The following is a 16,347-nucleotide window of genomic DNA, read 5'->3' on the forward strand; positions in this document are numbered from 1 at the left end:
AAACCCATTAATAAATATATATATATATATATATTTGAGTATTTAAAATAAATAATTTACGTTCTCGAGAGAGAGATAATATGACTACGATAGAGGCGGTAGTTTGTGATTAGTTTTGTAGATACAACTAAAATAGCGTATAGATCTATAATTAAACGTTGGAAATGACGTACGTAGTACGATGCTATTCACAGTGGCACTAGTTTGATGATTCTTACCGAGCATTTTGGTCCATACGTACAACATTTGGTGATAACTGCGAATGAGAGTTCTTTTGTTGGAGAAATAGTGCAAAAACAAAGAAAGAGATTATTTTATATTAAGAATATATAATATATTTACGAGGTAATATATAATAACAACGGGGGGGGGGGTGGCGGGGCGGAGGGAGGGAGAGTTAAATTTATCGACTCTGTGCGTGGCCCTGTGTGTGCGTGTGTGCGTGTGTGTGTGTGCAAGGAGAAGCGCATTTATTTACGTATATACCTATGTAATAGATATGTAAAAAAACTAATTCGATGAAATAGTTTCGAATGATTTATATTGTATATATCAGCAATTGAGTAATTCGATGAAATCGAATCTAAATATAAGATTGTTTAAAGGAAAATGCAGGAGGAAAATGTGAAAGAGGGAGAATGTTCGGTATGCGGTAAAAGTGCTAAGCTGAAATGCAGCGACTGCAGGCGCAGCTTTTATTGTAACAAGGAACATCAAAAGGAAGACTGGCCACGACACAAGTCTATTTGCCATGCATGGGAGATTAAGGAAAACGAAGAGGTAGGGAGATATTTAGTCGCAAATAGAGATCTAACGAGCGGTGAAGCGATCATTTCAGAAGTACCACTCGTTTGGGGAGCCGCACCTCATACGCATAATAGGGTGTGCATCGGTTGCGGGTCTCGTTGCGAGTATATCGAAACGAGATGTACCAAGTGCTTATGGCCGTCCTGCTCTATTAACTGCCAGGCTCTCTTTGCTAAAGACGGCCACGAGTTGGAATGTGCCCTTCTTGCAAAAACCAGAATCTTTCCCAGGTGAACGGTTTGACGTTACTACTCTACTAGAAAGTAGAAACGTAGATATATCACGTATCAGTGTATAGTATCAGTATACTTATATGACATCAGTATAGTATATTTATATCGCGGCCATTGTACATAATATTGTATAGGTATATACCGTTAGTAGTATCGACCGATCGATTTTCTATCTCTTCTTTTTCATTGATCATCTTATTTCCATCGTACGTAGATGCGACGTTTTGCTAGCCATAAGAATGCTTATACTTTGGAAGACTAAGTCGAAGCGTTGGAAATTATTGGAAAAGCTACAGAGTCACGAAAATGCTCGCGGTCCTGGGACCGAGGCGTATGAAGAGGTGCAAGAGGTAAAGAAGCATCTTGGACCACTTATCGAGGTCGATCCTTCCTGCGCTAAGATTTTACCGAAAATTTGTGGACTGATCGATGTGAACGCGCTCGAAACTATACCACCGGAAGGTTCCGTCGCTATTTATCGTACGGCTTGCCTTTTGGAGCATCGTTGCTTAGCAAATACGCGACACTCGTTTACTTTGGACGAGAAAGGTAGACCGATTATTACCGTCACGGCTGTTACCTCGATTAAAAAGTAAGTATTATAAACGTGTTAATGAAAGCAGAATTAATGAAATATCATAAAAGACATGATTTTAAAGGGGCGAACATTTGAGTACGAATTATACTCACGCACTTTGGTCGACCAGAGCAAGGAGGCAACATTTGCTAGCGACCAAATATTTCTCTTGTACGTGCGAACGATGCGCCGATCCAACAGAACTGGGAACACATCTCGGTACTCTGAAATGTCCTTACAACGACGCTGGACTCGTTCTTCCGAGAGATCCGTTGGACTTTGAAACGGAATGGTCCTGCAATAAGTGTCAAGGTACTCTTCAGGCCTCGGAAGTGATTCAGTTAACGGACAGACTCGAGGAAGAAGTCGAAGAGGCAATGAGATCTCCAAACAAGGCTGCGCTTTCCGATCTTCTTTCTCGGTAGGCGATGCTTCCTGCTTGACACGATTCTACTTTTTCTACTATTCTACTTTTTCTACTTTTTCTACTTTTTCTACTTTTAATTCTAATCTTTGTATATCTTCGTATATCTTTTTATACGTATACGTATACGTATACTTATAAGTATTAGTATTCGTTCATTCCTTTTAGACTTCGCGCTCTTCTACATCCAGGCCATCAGCACTGTATATCACTTGGACATTCCTTGATACAATTATTACCGTCTAGAGATCCACTAAAACTTGAGCTTTGCAAGCTTATAATGAATACCGTCGCCGCGATAGATCCTTACTACGCGAGATTGACACTTTATGCCGCCATTACTCTACGAGAACTCGCTTATTGTCCAGGACAAGACAAGAAGGCACATTTGTCGAAAGCTGCGACTTTATTGATGTCAGAGCCTCCGAAGAGCCCAGGGGCTAAATTACTGCGACTGATAAATTCTGAATTGAAATATGCTTGATACTGAATGATCGATTCTACATGTATCTATGTATAATTTTACGGTCTAATCCTATGTAATTGTATAGGCTTGAAGCAAAGTGAAATAAAAAAAGAAAAAAGAAGAGAAAAAGAATAGCAGCAATTAATAGGAATTTTATTGAATATGCTATTTTTATCCATTTCTATTTTACATAGAAATATATGTATAGAATCCGGGCGGGCGGGCGGGCGGGCGGGCGGGGATATATTCGAAATCGATAAAAGTGAATTTTAGGATATTTCATTGAGCACCGTGTGGATAGGTGAATGAAATTGTAGGAACGATTTAATGATAGGTATATAAAGGTGATAGATAAATTTTTGACAAGTACAATCGTTACGAATGCAACAGACAGGTACGTTTCGTGCGTACGCCTAAAAGAGGATATGACAAAGATCGACCTTTGAGTTGAGCCATGACTTGTAAAAGATACGCCTTTCCTGGCTGAAGTTTTTTTATGGTAAACGGTAGAGCTCTGTCCTTCGGCGTGGTCTTCCTTTCTTCGCAGACCTCGAACGTATATTCGGATCGGCGACGACGATGGAGACCGCACTGATCGGGTACGCTAGTAACGCTGCTCAAACTTGAAGAGGAGGAATCTTTCAATTCTCTTACGAGAATGCAATATTTCGCGGCACCGGCAGACTCTACTCCGATCGTCACCTCGTCGCAGTTTCTCAAAGAGCGATATTCGCGTGGCGTGCTTCTCGATGGTACCTAACGGAAGAATGTGTATTTCAATGTGCATTTCAATTAGTATTTCAATTAGTATTTCAATTTGTATTTCATTGAAGGATAGTATCGTTAGATTGTTAGTACAATAGAAGGAAGAGATCCAAGTACCTGTGGATAAATCATCGAAGACTCCTGCGTAACGAGCACTTTGATTGCCGAGACCCGTGCTAATTCTTGCGGTGTAGCAGATATGCGCAGAATATAAGCTTTCCCCGAGGGTAGTAAAGGTACTCGGAGAGATGCATATCCCACAACTTCCTTTTCCTACAAATCGCCAAATAGACCAAAAGACTAAAGTTGCAACGATAGAATGTCGCTTTTGTAATAAGAATTACCCGCAGTATTCCTGGAGCGCTTAATTTGGCCTTGACTATTCCACCGCCGCAAGGAAGAATGTGGAAGATACTAGATACGTTCTCCGATGGGCGATAGCGGAAATTGACGAAACCATCGGTTTTTCTCAAATTCACCGTAGCGTAACGTCCCGTGTGTAACATAAGCTCGGGCGTTTTTCGAAATCTTATGGCATCGGTGGCAAGTTTGTTCGAAACGTTATTACGCATGTTAACCTGCAACGAAAAGTATAATATAGTAATATCGTAATAATCCGTAATAATTCGTAATAATTAGCGGCCGTTAGTCGCGTTTATTTTAATACAACCAACCACGTATAGAGTAAAGTTGTACGTAGTGTCAAACTTCATTCTGTGAAGAGTCAATTTAGTTTGTCGTACGCAATGAAGCCCTTCCGGGACACCTCGATATTGATGCTCCCTGTTGCTCGAGGAGCTTGCCTTGCCAACGGTATACGAGTGAACGACAAGAAAGTTTTGTGCGGCGCAAAGCGTCGAAGGATGGGCTTCGGTTCCCGACGTAACGGCCAAACAATAGTTGGATAGGTGTGGATCTACGTGGCTAGATGGAGGACAAATCAAAACCAAGAAGATGAAATTGATGATAAAACGAACATAATCAAAGTTATCCTACCTTTTGTTCCAAGATATGGTTAAACGACGTTTGCTTCTTCTTTGTTGAAATCTTAAGGAACGTTGACGATTATCTTTTTCGTTCGCATAAAATCCTGGCAGATGATTCAAGGCGTTGGACGTTGCGTATAACAATACCGTGCTTGGATCGGATTTTTCGACTTTTCTACCTCGCATTGATTTGATTTCAAACCAATACAAACCAGCGCGCGTTCGGGCTATCGTAAAATTTTGATCTTCTGCTCCTTCGTAAGTAAACAAAGGCGATCCTGGTTTAAGAGTTTTCACTGGCCATCGAGTTTGATCTACTTTTCAGAGTGCGTAGAAAAATTTGATTTGAAAGTAAGCAGGAAAAGTTACGCTACTAGATATCTACCTTTAATTTGTCCATTAACTCAAACTTACATTTTGTTCGTTCGAATTTTCGATCGTTTTCAGGTGTTTCTACGTAACTGACCGTCCACGAGATCGGACCGCTGCAGGGACTGACGAGCAACGTCAAAGGTGGACCTTCTCGCGGGTTCAAATAATAAAACCTACAATAATGTTATCTGTATCTAGTATAGGTAATCTAGTATGCCTTGTTTCAAATTTCTTAGTATCGAACAAATATTGAAAGAAAGATATAAATGGTAGAAGAAGGATGTGTGGGTTTTTATGAACTACGATCATATAGGTAGGGTATATAAAATAGGTAAAAAAAAACGTATGAGGCTATATTAAGTGATTTGATTATATAGTTCGTGTGGTCAACGTCAACAGCGACGGCAACGGCAACGGCAACGGCAACGGCACGTTCGCATCGGTTGAGTTTGTCAATCTTCTTTCTTCCACCCTTTCCATCCTTTCCATCCTTTAGCTTGTGTATGCTTTAGACGTCGAGAACGCACGTGCTCTTTTCATCTTTCTCTTTCCTCGTGAAATTCCCCTCGTTTGCTGTCTCTGTCAATGGTGTTGGTGCCGATGCCGCGCTACTGCTGCTGCTGCTGCTGCTGCTGCTACTTCTGCTGCTGCTACTTCTGCTGGTACTGCCAGTGAGACGGCTATTGTAAAATTAGCGCCGGGACACAATGCCGGCGTCGTGGCGTCTGGGGTCGCGGCAGCCACGACCCCCGTGATCTAAATTCGGCCACCGAAGCCGCGTCGTGTATCCGCGGGACCTTCCAATTGATTCTGTCATTCGACTTCGTTCAAAGACCGCGAGATTAGAGGAACGTGCAATGAGCCTTTCATAGAGACATTAGAAGCTATCTTCTTAAAAAAGAAGAAAAAGACAAGTTTTGTCTATACTTTAATACAAAAATATTGTATTAAATTATAGACTGCATTCAAAACAACAATCTGTTCCGATCTGTTTCGTACGTAGGCTGATGTCTTGTCGCGAGAAGTCTTGAAAACAAAAAACTTAGATATATAACAGTACATATGGATAGCTATGGGCCGCTTTTCGTGGAAAAGATCCGATAGTAGAACTTTTATGGTGCGTATCGTCGCGACGCGAACATCGCTCCCCCGGAACATAACTACTTCTCCCTTCACGGATCGCGACAAGTTGCGCTCCTCGAATAGGGATGACTTCTCTATACGAAAGAAGAGTTCAGACGCTTTCGTCGTATTCTCTTACCAATACCATTGCTAATTCGATCCTTCCTTTAAACACGAACAACGTTTATACGCGAACAAATAATTATACCCTAATTGTAAGATTCTTTCTCTTTCTCTTTCTCTTTCTCTTTCTCTTTCTCTTTCATCAAGTCAAATGTTTAAAGATTAGTATAATAATATTTTTGAAGGATTTATTCTTCTATGATATACAATCGCATTCTAAACCACCTGATAGCATGCATCACGCTATGTATTTTTGTTGCTCATGTTAAACGTTATTCTCGCGTAGTTTAAAAAAAAGAAAAATGAAAATGCAGTGAATTATAATGAAATCATAATGAAATGCTGAAAGGAGTTATATTAGGAGTAATATTATATTTCTATATTCGTTTATTATCGATAGGTGATATGTGAAGTTTAGTACGTGATTTGCGAGGCAAAGGGGTAAACGTTCGAAGACGTTTCGATGACGAAGGCGTCATACGTGCCTCGCGCGCGTATATACGAAAGAAAGTTTGATTATAACGAATATACATATTTTTGCTCTTTCATTCCGCACGAGGGATGCAAAAATAGATTCGTTCTATATTCTTCCTCGCTTCCTCCTCGTTTCTTTTTCGCTTCTTCCTCTTTGTTCCGTAAAAAGAAAAAAAAAAAAGTCAAAAGGATGTAACCGAGTATGTATTTGACTACGACAATGTATAAAACTACGACAAAAACAATTAGGATAGATTAAAAAAAATGTACGTTATAGGTAGTTTTTAGTACTTGGGAGAAACGGGGGTGGGGAGATGATTGGGTGGGTTATATTTTTGGTATTAAAGTTGGAATGCTCACTGCGACACATTGCCCGGTCGAAGAGTTGCCGGTATCTGGTACTCGGGATGCAACACGCCGGTCCTGTTGAATTCTTGGGCACGTGTTGGTCTCTCGACGCCAAAGGGTCTCAGACTGCTTATCGTCCTGCGAGTCAAATATGATTTCTCCTCTTGTTCCCGTTGTTCGTGTTGACGTTGCTGCTGATGCTGTGGTTGAAAGAATTTCTCGCAAAAGGCGCATCCGGTGCAGCGAGATGTAGAAAGTGACGCGACCAAGAGAAGGAGAAGGAGGAGCCGCGGACAGTAAGACGACATCGTGACTATTGCCAAGAGGACCGTACAAAAGGATTTTATAAAAGGAAGGAGAAAGATCGGGGAGAAGTAGGAATAGGGTTGCGAAGATGGAAGAAGAGGACGAGGTGTCTTAAGGAGAATAGCGCCGACGCCGACGACGACGGCGACGACGGCGACGACGGCGACGGCGACGGCGACGACATCCGTCGTCCAGTGGCGAACGAGTTCGACTGTGTGTCGAGCGCTACAAGGCAGAAAGCAGAGACGACGACACTAAGCTGCTACTGGAGCTGTAGCTTAGGAAACCACGCCAAAGACGACCAAACGAAATAACCCCTCTTCCTTTCCTACGCACCCGACAACTTCGTCTTCGTTTCGTCTTCTGGAAGGAACCCTCGCGATTCCTTTCGTCTCCTCTCCCCTCTTTCGTCGCCACCTTCGGCGCCTCTCTCTTCCCCCTCCCTTCTTTCCATCCACATGCCGCCCTTACGCTCTCTCTTCTTTCCTTCCTTCCTTCCTTCCTTCCTTCCTTCCTTCCGTCCTTCCTTCCTTCCTCCCCTAGGTGACCTTATTAATAAGCTTCTTACCCTTCTTTACTTTTCTCCTCTCTCTCTCTCTCTCTCTAAAACAATACGCAATATAGGTAATCCTTGAATATTTGCTATCTACTCGGGTGAAAAGTGTTGCGATCGTTTGTGCGCGACATACCTATAGTTTTTTGGTCGTAGAAAAAAGGTAATTATTGGAATGTATGGAAGTCAGCAAGATTGGCTGCATAAGGCAAAGCAAGGCGGATGGACGTCACCGGGGCATCAAAAGGCTTTCCTGTTTCATGGGGCGCGAGGAAAGAAGAAGCTGATATGGCGCGAAGATCGCGTAGAAAGGGAAGTTGGTATAAGATGGGACGATGATGACAGCAGGTCTGGCGGGTGGCAGGCCAATAAATCATGGTCTGCAGTGTGGGAACCTCCGACTATATGCTCCACGCGTGCAGGATGATACACCATCGGTAAAAGCTTACTTACGAAGCGCGTCTATTTTTTAGTTCAGATTTTGTAGATATCTATTTTTTACTGCATTAAACTAAAGAATTTCTTTTTTTTTTTTTTTTTTTTTTTTTTTTTTATTAGGGCTACGCGTATTTGTTCTTTATTCTTTTGGAATTTTGGAGGTGTCAAAATAAGTGTAAAAATATGAAATAGGAAGGTTAGAGGATAGGGAAACCGCATGTTCTCTGAGTACAAAAAGAGCATTTGTTTCTTCCCTAGGTCTGAACATTAGCGCCTCGAATGTCGTCGGGGCTCCGATGATCCATCGGGTATCGAGTTTACACCTCTCACTCTTTCCCTTGCGTTCTCGTCGTGCGAAGACCTATTACGTTTTACCTCTTTGCCACCTTGCGCTATTGACTCTACCTTCTTTAAGAATGACACCTTCCAAGTGTTACACGCGGTCCAAGTGTCATCGTATAACTGAGCAAGAAAATTGTAGCCAACCAGCGAGCCGCTACAGCAGCGGACCGTCCCTTCTGGCTACTCCGATATCGCACCGGCAATTTGAGATCTTCTCGCTCGTTGCAGGTACCCTACGAAACTAAAGACACAATCAATCCTTGCAATAATTACAATTGATATCGATTGATATCGATTTTCCCTCGAAATATATTCTTATTATTACTTACGTTTCTCAGCTATACACTTTACGTAGCTGCAAAGGTAGTACAAGAGATGAGTCTTGGTCGCTGCGCTGCTTCGCTCTTTCCTCTCCTGGAATTCTGATCTTTTGCTTGAACCGGCGTATTACTTATTTATTAGGACCGTACCCGGGTGGTCCGCGACATGACGGAATCGATTACGCGAGTTCGCGGAACTGGCCTTCCTCTCGAACCCCTTCGGAATTATGCTTCCACTCGTTCAAATTCGGCGTTCCTCAACCTCCTTCTATGTTGTCTCTCCCTACCTCTTCTTCCTCCCTCTTCTTCCTCCCTCTTCTTCCTACCTACCTACCTACCTACCTACCTACCTACCTACCTACCTACCTACCTACCTACCTACCTACCTACCTACCTTTTCCTTCCTCCTCTTTATCCTTTCCTCTCGTTTTACTCGACGCCGCCGCCGCCGCCGCCGCCGCCGCTTCTTCTTCTTTTTTGTTTGCACGCTTTTCGTCTCTCGACCTCTTCTTTCTCTTTAACTTTCTAACTCTTGCAACCTAAACCTTGCATCGTTCATCCTCTTATCCTTACCTTTCTGCTTATTATGTAATCAGAATAACAATAATTGCTTCGGAACTGCTTCGACTGCTCATCAATCCGTGTGACAGCTAGTTGCCCGCGGCTACGTATAAGCTTCGATCCTTTGCCGCTTTCCCAAGATCTCTCCGCGTATCCTCTTTCAGGGATGAGAATAAAATCCGATAAAAAGCACAAGCGTGTAAGCACACCTATATCAATATGCTATTGAAAATCACTATTTCATCTATTTATTATCAATGGATAATCAATTTCAATCTATAGGAATATTCGATGATGTTTTGGTACGTCAGGGGTTTCGATGGCGAGTAAAGAGTTTGGAGAGCAAAGGTTTGGTAAAGAAAAAAAAATAAATATCATTTTGTTGCAATTGTATGTACAGTTTTTATTTGGATTAATATAGTAATTTTTCATATCAGGGCAGGCAAATACGATTGGGTCATCTTATGCGTTAACGTTCCGATGCCTCGTACGAGAGCGTACGTCAGTTCAAAGAGCGAACATGGGGGGTACAAAGGTAGCTAGCCTCGTCCTAGCCTCGTTATTGCGCATTCATACTCTTCTAAAGATAAGTACTGCGTTTGTGTTTCTTCTTTATTCTCCCCGTAAATGTCCTCGTCTAATTTAATTACGTACGTAATAATTCGATTAATCAATAAATCCGTAATAAATCCGTATAAACGTTTGAATCGTGTGCGTGAGTGAACTAGTGGCGTCGATGCCTGTCGTAGACATCGACTAGGAAGTCTCTGTAGTAACCAGCGGTAAACGTATCACAAGTTATGTAGCAAGTTTATTTATTCGTCATCGGAATGCGAGCGTTCGATGCTCGAGGTAAGTGCTTGCTTTTTCTCTTTCCTTTTCCTTTTCCTTTTCCTTCTATTCCTCTTTTTCTATTCGTATTCTATCCATCCCTTTTCCTCCTTACCACCGACCTTACTTACAATTTAGCGGATGAAAAAAAGGTGACATTCTTTACGATATATTATAACTCTCGTCTTTCTTTTTGTCAAGTTGGCAAGTTGGCAAGTTCAAAAGTGCGAGGATAATGTTTAACAACGCTTACTCGACAAGCACGTGTCGAACCTCGAACGCTCGTCTTTATTGTATGTAGTTTATAGCGTAACACAACGTCGCGACGCTCGTCGTCGTCGTCGTTGAAAGTACGACGCGCGTTACATACGATCGTTGTGATCGCTTAGATAATCATTATTGTATATCAAACTTTATAAACTGTAATATAATGTAAACCTGTAAAAAATATACTGGGTGGCGGCGGCTCTGTATAATATAATAAGTAGTATTATAATCGTTATGGTACAATTGTAATTAGTATAAATATATCATTATGTTATATATTGCGACGTATGTTTTCATTATTTCAGTTTTTTCTTTTCTTCGTCAACTGATTTTCTCTTTTCTAACTTTCTCGTTCGTTCTCTCTTTCTCTCGCGCACGCATACAACACACGCGTACACACGCAATTTCTCGCAATTTCTCTCTCTCTCTTCCCCTTTGCTTTCCACTTTATTGAAAATTTCTGGAAAACGTTGTTACGCTATGTCCATCTTTTCGTCAATCTCCCTCACATCGAAGAATACGATACGATAATTTCTCGTTGATACAGCAAAGATACGATTCAGATGTGATTGTAAAAATCGATTCTTTATCCCGTAGAGCGTAATTGTGTGAGAAAGTTTGAATAGTTGTTAAAATAAATTCTAATGTCAGTCAAAAATAAAAACGTAAAAGTGTAAAAGAAGTATTTGTTTAAAAAACGAATCAAACTTGAATTGGTGAAAATGCAAAGATATAAAAGAAGGAAGTGCGATCTTTGCTGTACCATGCAATTTAAACTATAGCGTATCTTCGTTATTAAATAATCGTGCGCTCAAGGCGAGGCTAGGGCGATTTAGGAACTACGTGACAGCACAACCGATGCAAGTAACTATTTCATCTGTATGTTTTCTTTCTTTCATAAATAAATTTAAAGTGAAGAAAGTACTGACTCGAAGATTTCTATATTTTGGCGGAAACAACTATCGATAGATCGAGATCGATTCGAGCTTCACTTTTTCGGAGCCCGTTTGAAAAGTTTCTTTCATCTGTAACAAATTCTTTGGCAAATCAAAAATATATCTTTGGTAAATGTAAAATATGGTAATAATGAAGTATACAAATAAATGTCATCTAATGTACAATCAATGGAAAAGGATATGGAAAAGGATATGAAAATGGATTGCAGAATATTTTTCAATAAAATATGATCGATAACGTGGGAGAAACCATCGACTTGCATACCGACGGTCGGTCAGTCGGTCGGTCGGTCCGTCGGTCGGTCGGTCCGTCGGTCGGTCGTTTGGTTTTGGTCGATTGGTGGTTGGTCCCAGCGTTATCGTTTAAAAGGACATGGGAGGAACTCTTTTGTACCATCTTGCGATTGCATCGCGTACGTGTTTTACACTTGATTAGATGAAACGTTGATAAGAACATTTTCTGCATTATTTCGCTCACTTGAACGTGTCACGCCGCAATGAAGAAACCTCGTGTCTGCAAATTCTACACTTTTTTCTATTTTCTTTTTTCTTATTTGTTTGTTTGTTTTTTTTTTTTTTTCGACTTCTTAGTGTTCGATGGTTTCATCCGAAGAACAATGCTCGTAATGCACAATTATCGATGAATATATGTACATACATATGCATATATATTACGTTATATGTGTATATATATATTATACATACGCATATATATTACATTATATATACACACATGTATATATTACGCACAAATGATCGATTGCGCGATTTCCGATCCTATGTACATACGTAATATTACATAAATTGAAAATAATATTTTCAGAGGCATCTCCTCATCATTTCCTTCTTTTCTCGATTCTTGCTGTATTTCGTTCTTCCTCTCTCCGTCTTTCTCTCTCTCTCTCTCTCTCTCTCTCTCTCTCTCTCTCTCTCACTCACTCACTCACTCACTCACTGACTCTTTCTCTTTTTCTCTCTCTCTCTCTCTCTCTTTCGCGCGCGCGCGCGCGCGCACACTTTCTTCCTCTACTAATACACACTCACTTTCACTCTTTCTTTTTCTGTAGTCTTCTCTCTTAAAATCGTTCGCTCGTTTGCGCTAATGCTTTAAACTAGAAAGAAAATACTTTCTCAGTTTAATTTCATATTTATCGAATAATCGTACTATTTCACCCCTCATACTGTAGGAACTTAAAGACGGTGACATTCGGCGTTGCACGAAGTCCCGGAGAAAATAAAACCTTTTTTTATCTGTCGTTTTATACCTGTCAGTAATATAACGGCCGGTTTACATATATGTAGACATAGACGTGTATCAGTTTTCCTAAATACACGTATGCGTATACATATATAGATATCTTATTGGTAATAATCGTGTAATTAATAACAATGTTTATAATTAGGCGTTTCGATGAGACCACTGTCGCTTGGCAATATTGTTGGTGCGCGTAGATCTAGCGATAACGATCATAAAAGAACGGTGATAACGTTCGACGATACCATTATAAGATCGGTAATTATGGATCAAATGATTCCCCTCTCTTACAAAATCAATGATTATTGATGGATTCGTCGCTTATGCATGTTTTTTTCTTTAAAAAAAGTCTCATTTGACTTCATCTTGTCTTCCTAATAATAATGCACGCTCGTTAAGTCCATCGTGCGTGATCGTTTTTAACAAAATAGCAAATGATCGATAGTCGCTCGACCTCGCTCGTTATATCAGTTGAATTTGTGCATGCGCAAGCTACGGAATGATCAGAAAATTAACTATGCGGCAGTAGCAGCAACGGAATGATATGTTGCGATAGTTTCCCTTATTCTTTTTCTACAAGATCAACGCGGCTCTACTTGCCGATCCGTTCGTTATCATAGCAGCAAATCTATTAATTGTAATCATAATATGAACAATGATAATCCTTGGCCTATGATATCGATAGCCGATATTTAATAATTAATATGAATAATCGATGACTATTGTGACAACAATAATGATAATAATATTACTTTGACGATGACGATGACGATGACAATGATCAATAGTAATAGTTTAAGTAATACTAATAATAATGATAATAATCATGGAAATAACAAATTTATGAGATTAAAAGAAAAGACATAAAACTATAATAATGATAATATGTGGTAATAATCGTAATGTCAAACTATATGTGAACAAAATTAATAATGATACAAGCTCTTAAATGATATTAATAATGAGTAATTAGGATTCACGTCGTCGACATTCAAATATGTTATATTGTAATTGTTTATACTATGTTTATATTCTTCGTTCGAGTAACGTAACGTGTCTCTCTCTCTCTCTCTCTCTCTCTCTCTCTCACATGCACACACACACACTCTCTTTCTCTCTGTCTCTGTCTCTCTCTCTCTCTCTCTTTTTTCTTTCTCTTCATCTTTCATTTCGATTATATTTCCTTCAACAGCCGATTGCAATATAAAATATGAATAACCAAACATTTCCCGCTGCCTTGTGTCAATACTTACGAGAAGCACACGTAAATGTGCTGAATGAATTAACATTTAACTAACATTCCTCTATGTATTCGTGGGAATGTTTATATTATGCTAAATAAAAGACAATTGAAAGTAGCATTACTTTTCAATGTATTTTTCTATTTTGTCAAGCACCGCCACTTATTTTCGTCTACTCGTTAGTTCCACTTTGTCTATCTTGTGGTATTTTGGAACATAGAGATGAGAGAGAGAGAGAGAGAGAGAGAGAGAGAGAGAGAGAGAGAGAGACGACGACGACGACGACGACGACGAGACGTATCTTATGATCGGCAAATGGTCTGAAATCGTTCTAATTTCTTTCCTAATAAAACTTACGAATAACTAAATAGGCAAAAGTTGCAAACATTATCTATCTTACGTACTGATATTTCATTAATTGAAAAATAATACTGAAGTCTGCACGAGGTGCCTATCACATATGTCTATTTAGTAAATGAAATGCATATACACGCATTTTCGTCGACTGCACAGCTGATTTTGTCGTTTCTTCTATCATGCAGAAAAACTTTCTCTCTCTCTCTCTCTCTCTTTCTCAATATCTTTCTCTCGTCCATTCATTCTCTCTTTCTCTCTTTCTTTCTCTTTCTCTCTCTCTCTCTCTCTCTCTTTTTCCCCCACCTACGTGCTCGCTCTTACCAGCCCGTTAAATGTCTTTCTTATTAACAGAGCGAATAAAAAATTATTAAAACCATTTTCGTCGAGACTGTACCGTTATGGTTCGCTGTATGAAAAGAAATAAAAGAAGAAAGTTTTTTACATGGTCGTTCGAAGAAGTCAAATTCGCGTAGGACTAGGAAAGTTTGCATCAAAGTAGACAAAGAATACGATCAATTGTGAAGCATTCGACGACGACGACGACGACGACGACGACGAAGACGACGACAACTCGTTAAACTATAACGCGTATGCATCTAGAGATTATGTTGGCTAGAAAACATGTAGATTTAACATATCGAACCCGCGGTACAGGTCGTCGAACTACAATAGTTGTAATCTCTTTTGACACACCCTGTCTATGTATGTATGTATATATATATATACATATATACATACATATATATATATATATATATATATATATATATATATATATATATATCATTAATAATCAATAATAATATCAGTTTGTATTGTACAGGCTACTTGGGGCTGAAAGCCTGTGGTCTCTAATTATATTTATTCGAATCCTTGTTGTTTCGTGTACTCGAATATATTTCCTTCCTTATTACCTTTCTACTTAAGATATTTGTTTTTTTGTTTCTTTTTTTTTTTTTTTTTTTTTTTCTTAATAATATATGCATCTTGCCCTCGCTACGTGTAGCAAGGTTTGACGTAACGAATTTTTCCCATTGTTCCTTGCCGCTCTCGAACCATATTTATGTATTTTCCTTTCTTTAGTACTTTAATGAAATAATCGTATGTATTATAGCTTTATGTAATTATTTTTAACCTTTACACTTTAATATGTAGCTTCTTTTTTTTATCTATCGTAGATTTGTCAGTGGCTATCCCTGATGTGTTAGTTACCCTGCGCTTCCGTCTGGTTGTCGAAATATTGTTACGAGATTGTGGTCTACGATTAAAATTCGTCGTTTCTTTCGAAATTCGCACCATATGAAAAATGACCTGGGCGTTTGTTACGCCTACATAAATTGTTCTCTTTTTATATTATGTCAACCGGAGAAGAGTTACAAGTCGTGTGCATTTGTCCTCTTCCCTCTGTCGAACTTGCTTCTCGAACGACACTTTGAACGATCCTCAAACTGCTCAAATTTTATTTTCTCCCTAATAATTAATGACAATTAAAAACGCCTTCACACAAACAACATCGATTCTTCTTCAATAGAATGATCCTTAAGAAATCAATTTTTTTTGTTCAATTGTCATTTCAATGAATATTGAACAAAAAAGATTTGTTTTTCTTTCTATTAAATCAATTCTTGATGATTTATTATGATATATAAATGAACGAATCCTTCTTTGTTTATATAATAAATGATAATAAAACAAACAATTGACATTGTTAAAAGTTTGTGCTTTAAAACATTACAAATATTCTTTCTTAGTATTTAGTTTGTAAGCGTATAAAAAGGAAACCTAATGCGTTAATTTATCACGATTTCTAACTCATCAGGATAAATCACAAAGTATAAATAATGAAAATTGGAAAAAGAAACATTAATATGATAAATATAAAGGAGAAAGGGGAAAATATGATTTGAGCAGAGAGAACGCTCGTCGAATCAATGATCCAGGGAGAGATTGGGGGAGGGGGAGGGGGATCGCGAGCATTGGTCGGTCGATTCAGTCTTGCAGAAGATATATAACTTTCGTCGGAGAAACTCGAATGTTTCACGTATAAATGTGACCGCGCGAAAACGTAAATATGTATTTGAATGAACGAGGCAACGAATGTGCGAAGGAAGAAGGGTGTATTAAAATCGCGGCTTTCTCGGACGAGATCAAATGTGTGCCTATTATGCTCAAAGGAAGATGATAACAATTACGATCGATATAGATCCAGTCTTTTGTCTTTTT

General features: G+C 39.3%; 3 protein-coding genes and 1 long non-coding RNA gene across 10 annotated transcripts in view; 2 read left to right on the forward strand and 2 right to left on the reverse strand.

The window, feature by feature from the left end:
- Positions 1-102: 102 nt before the first annotated feature.
- SmydA-5 (SET and MYND domain containing, arthropod-specific, member 5) lies at positions 103-2,658 on the forward strand. The gene is made up of 5 exons (XM_015322964.2): positions 103-345; positions 606-1,037; positions 1,255-1,632; positions 1,700-2,038; positions 2,210-2,658. Exons 2-5 carry the CDS (start codon positions 610-612, stop codon positions 2,523-2,525), a joined length of 1,461 nt encoding a protein of 486 aa, XP_015178450.1. The 5' UTR covers positions 103-345; positions 606-609; the 3' UTR covers positions 2,526-2,658.
- A 66-nt stretch (positions 2,659-2,724) lies between these two features.
- Positions 2,725-7,005, reverse strand: nord (neuron derived neurotrophic factor nord). 2 transcript variants are annotated; one of them, XM_015322962.2, is made up of 7 exons: positions 6,710-7,005; positions 4,673-4,803; positions 4,269-4,575; positions 3,947-4,196; positions 3,617-3,850; positions 3,390-3,545; positions 2,725-3,263 (listed from the first exon to the last, which is right to left on the reverse strand). In XM_015322962.2, the coding sequence occupies exons 1-7, from the start codon at positions 7,003-7,005 to the stop codon at positions 2,883-2,885; spliced, it is 1,755 nt and encodes a 584-aa protein (XP_015178448.1). In that variant the 3' UTR covers positions 2,725-2,882. The 2 variants fall into 2 exon arrangements, with proteins under 2 accessions (XP_015178448.1, XP_015178449.1); XM_015322963.2 differs by having other exon boundaries at positions 2,726-3,263; positions 4,269-4,572.
- A 901-nt stretch (positions 7,006-7,906) lies between these two features.
- On the forward strand, positions 7,907-10,596 carry LOC107067442 (uncharacterized). 3 transcript variants are annotated; one of them, XR_016178251.1, is made up of 3 exons: positions 7,907-7,993; positions 8,253-9,570; positions 9,655-10,596. It is a non-coding gene; the product is annotated as an uncharacterized LOC107067442 (long non-coding RNA). The 3 variants fall into 3 exon arrangements; XR_001475861.2 differs by lacking the exon at positions 7,907-7,993 and having other exon boundaries at positions 9,286-9,416; positions 9,500-9,570; XR_016178252.1 differs by lacking the exon at positions 7,907-7,993 and having other exon boundaries at positions 9,286-9,416; positions 9,500-9,565.
- The window catches only part of lov (BTB/POZ domain-containing jim lovell protein), a 13,091-nt gene continuing 6,993 nt past the window's right edge, over positions 10,250-16,347 (reverse strand). For all 4 annotated transcript variants that reach the window (XM_089177458.1, XM_089177460.1, XM_089177459.1 and 1 more), the window contains exon 3: positions 10,250-16,347. This exon is cut by the window's right edge and continues 2,779 nt beyond it. The gene's annotated coding sequence lies outside the window, so the exon portion shown is untranslated.

The sequence above is a fragment of the Polistes dominula genome, unplaced genomic scaffold (genome assembly GCF_049000335.1).
Source record: "Polistes dominula isolate Pdom_NZ unplaced genomic scaffold, Pdom_raw_medaka contig_20, whole genome shotgun sequence".
NCBI classification, from domain to species: domain Eukaryota; kingdom Metazoa; phylum Arthropoda; class Insecta; order Hymenoptera; family Vespidae; genus Polistes; species Polistes dominula.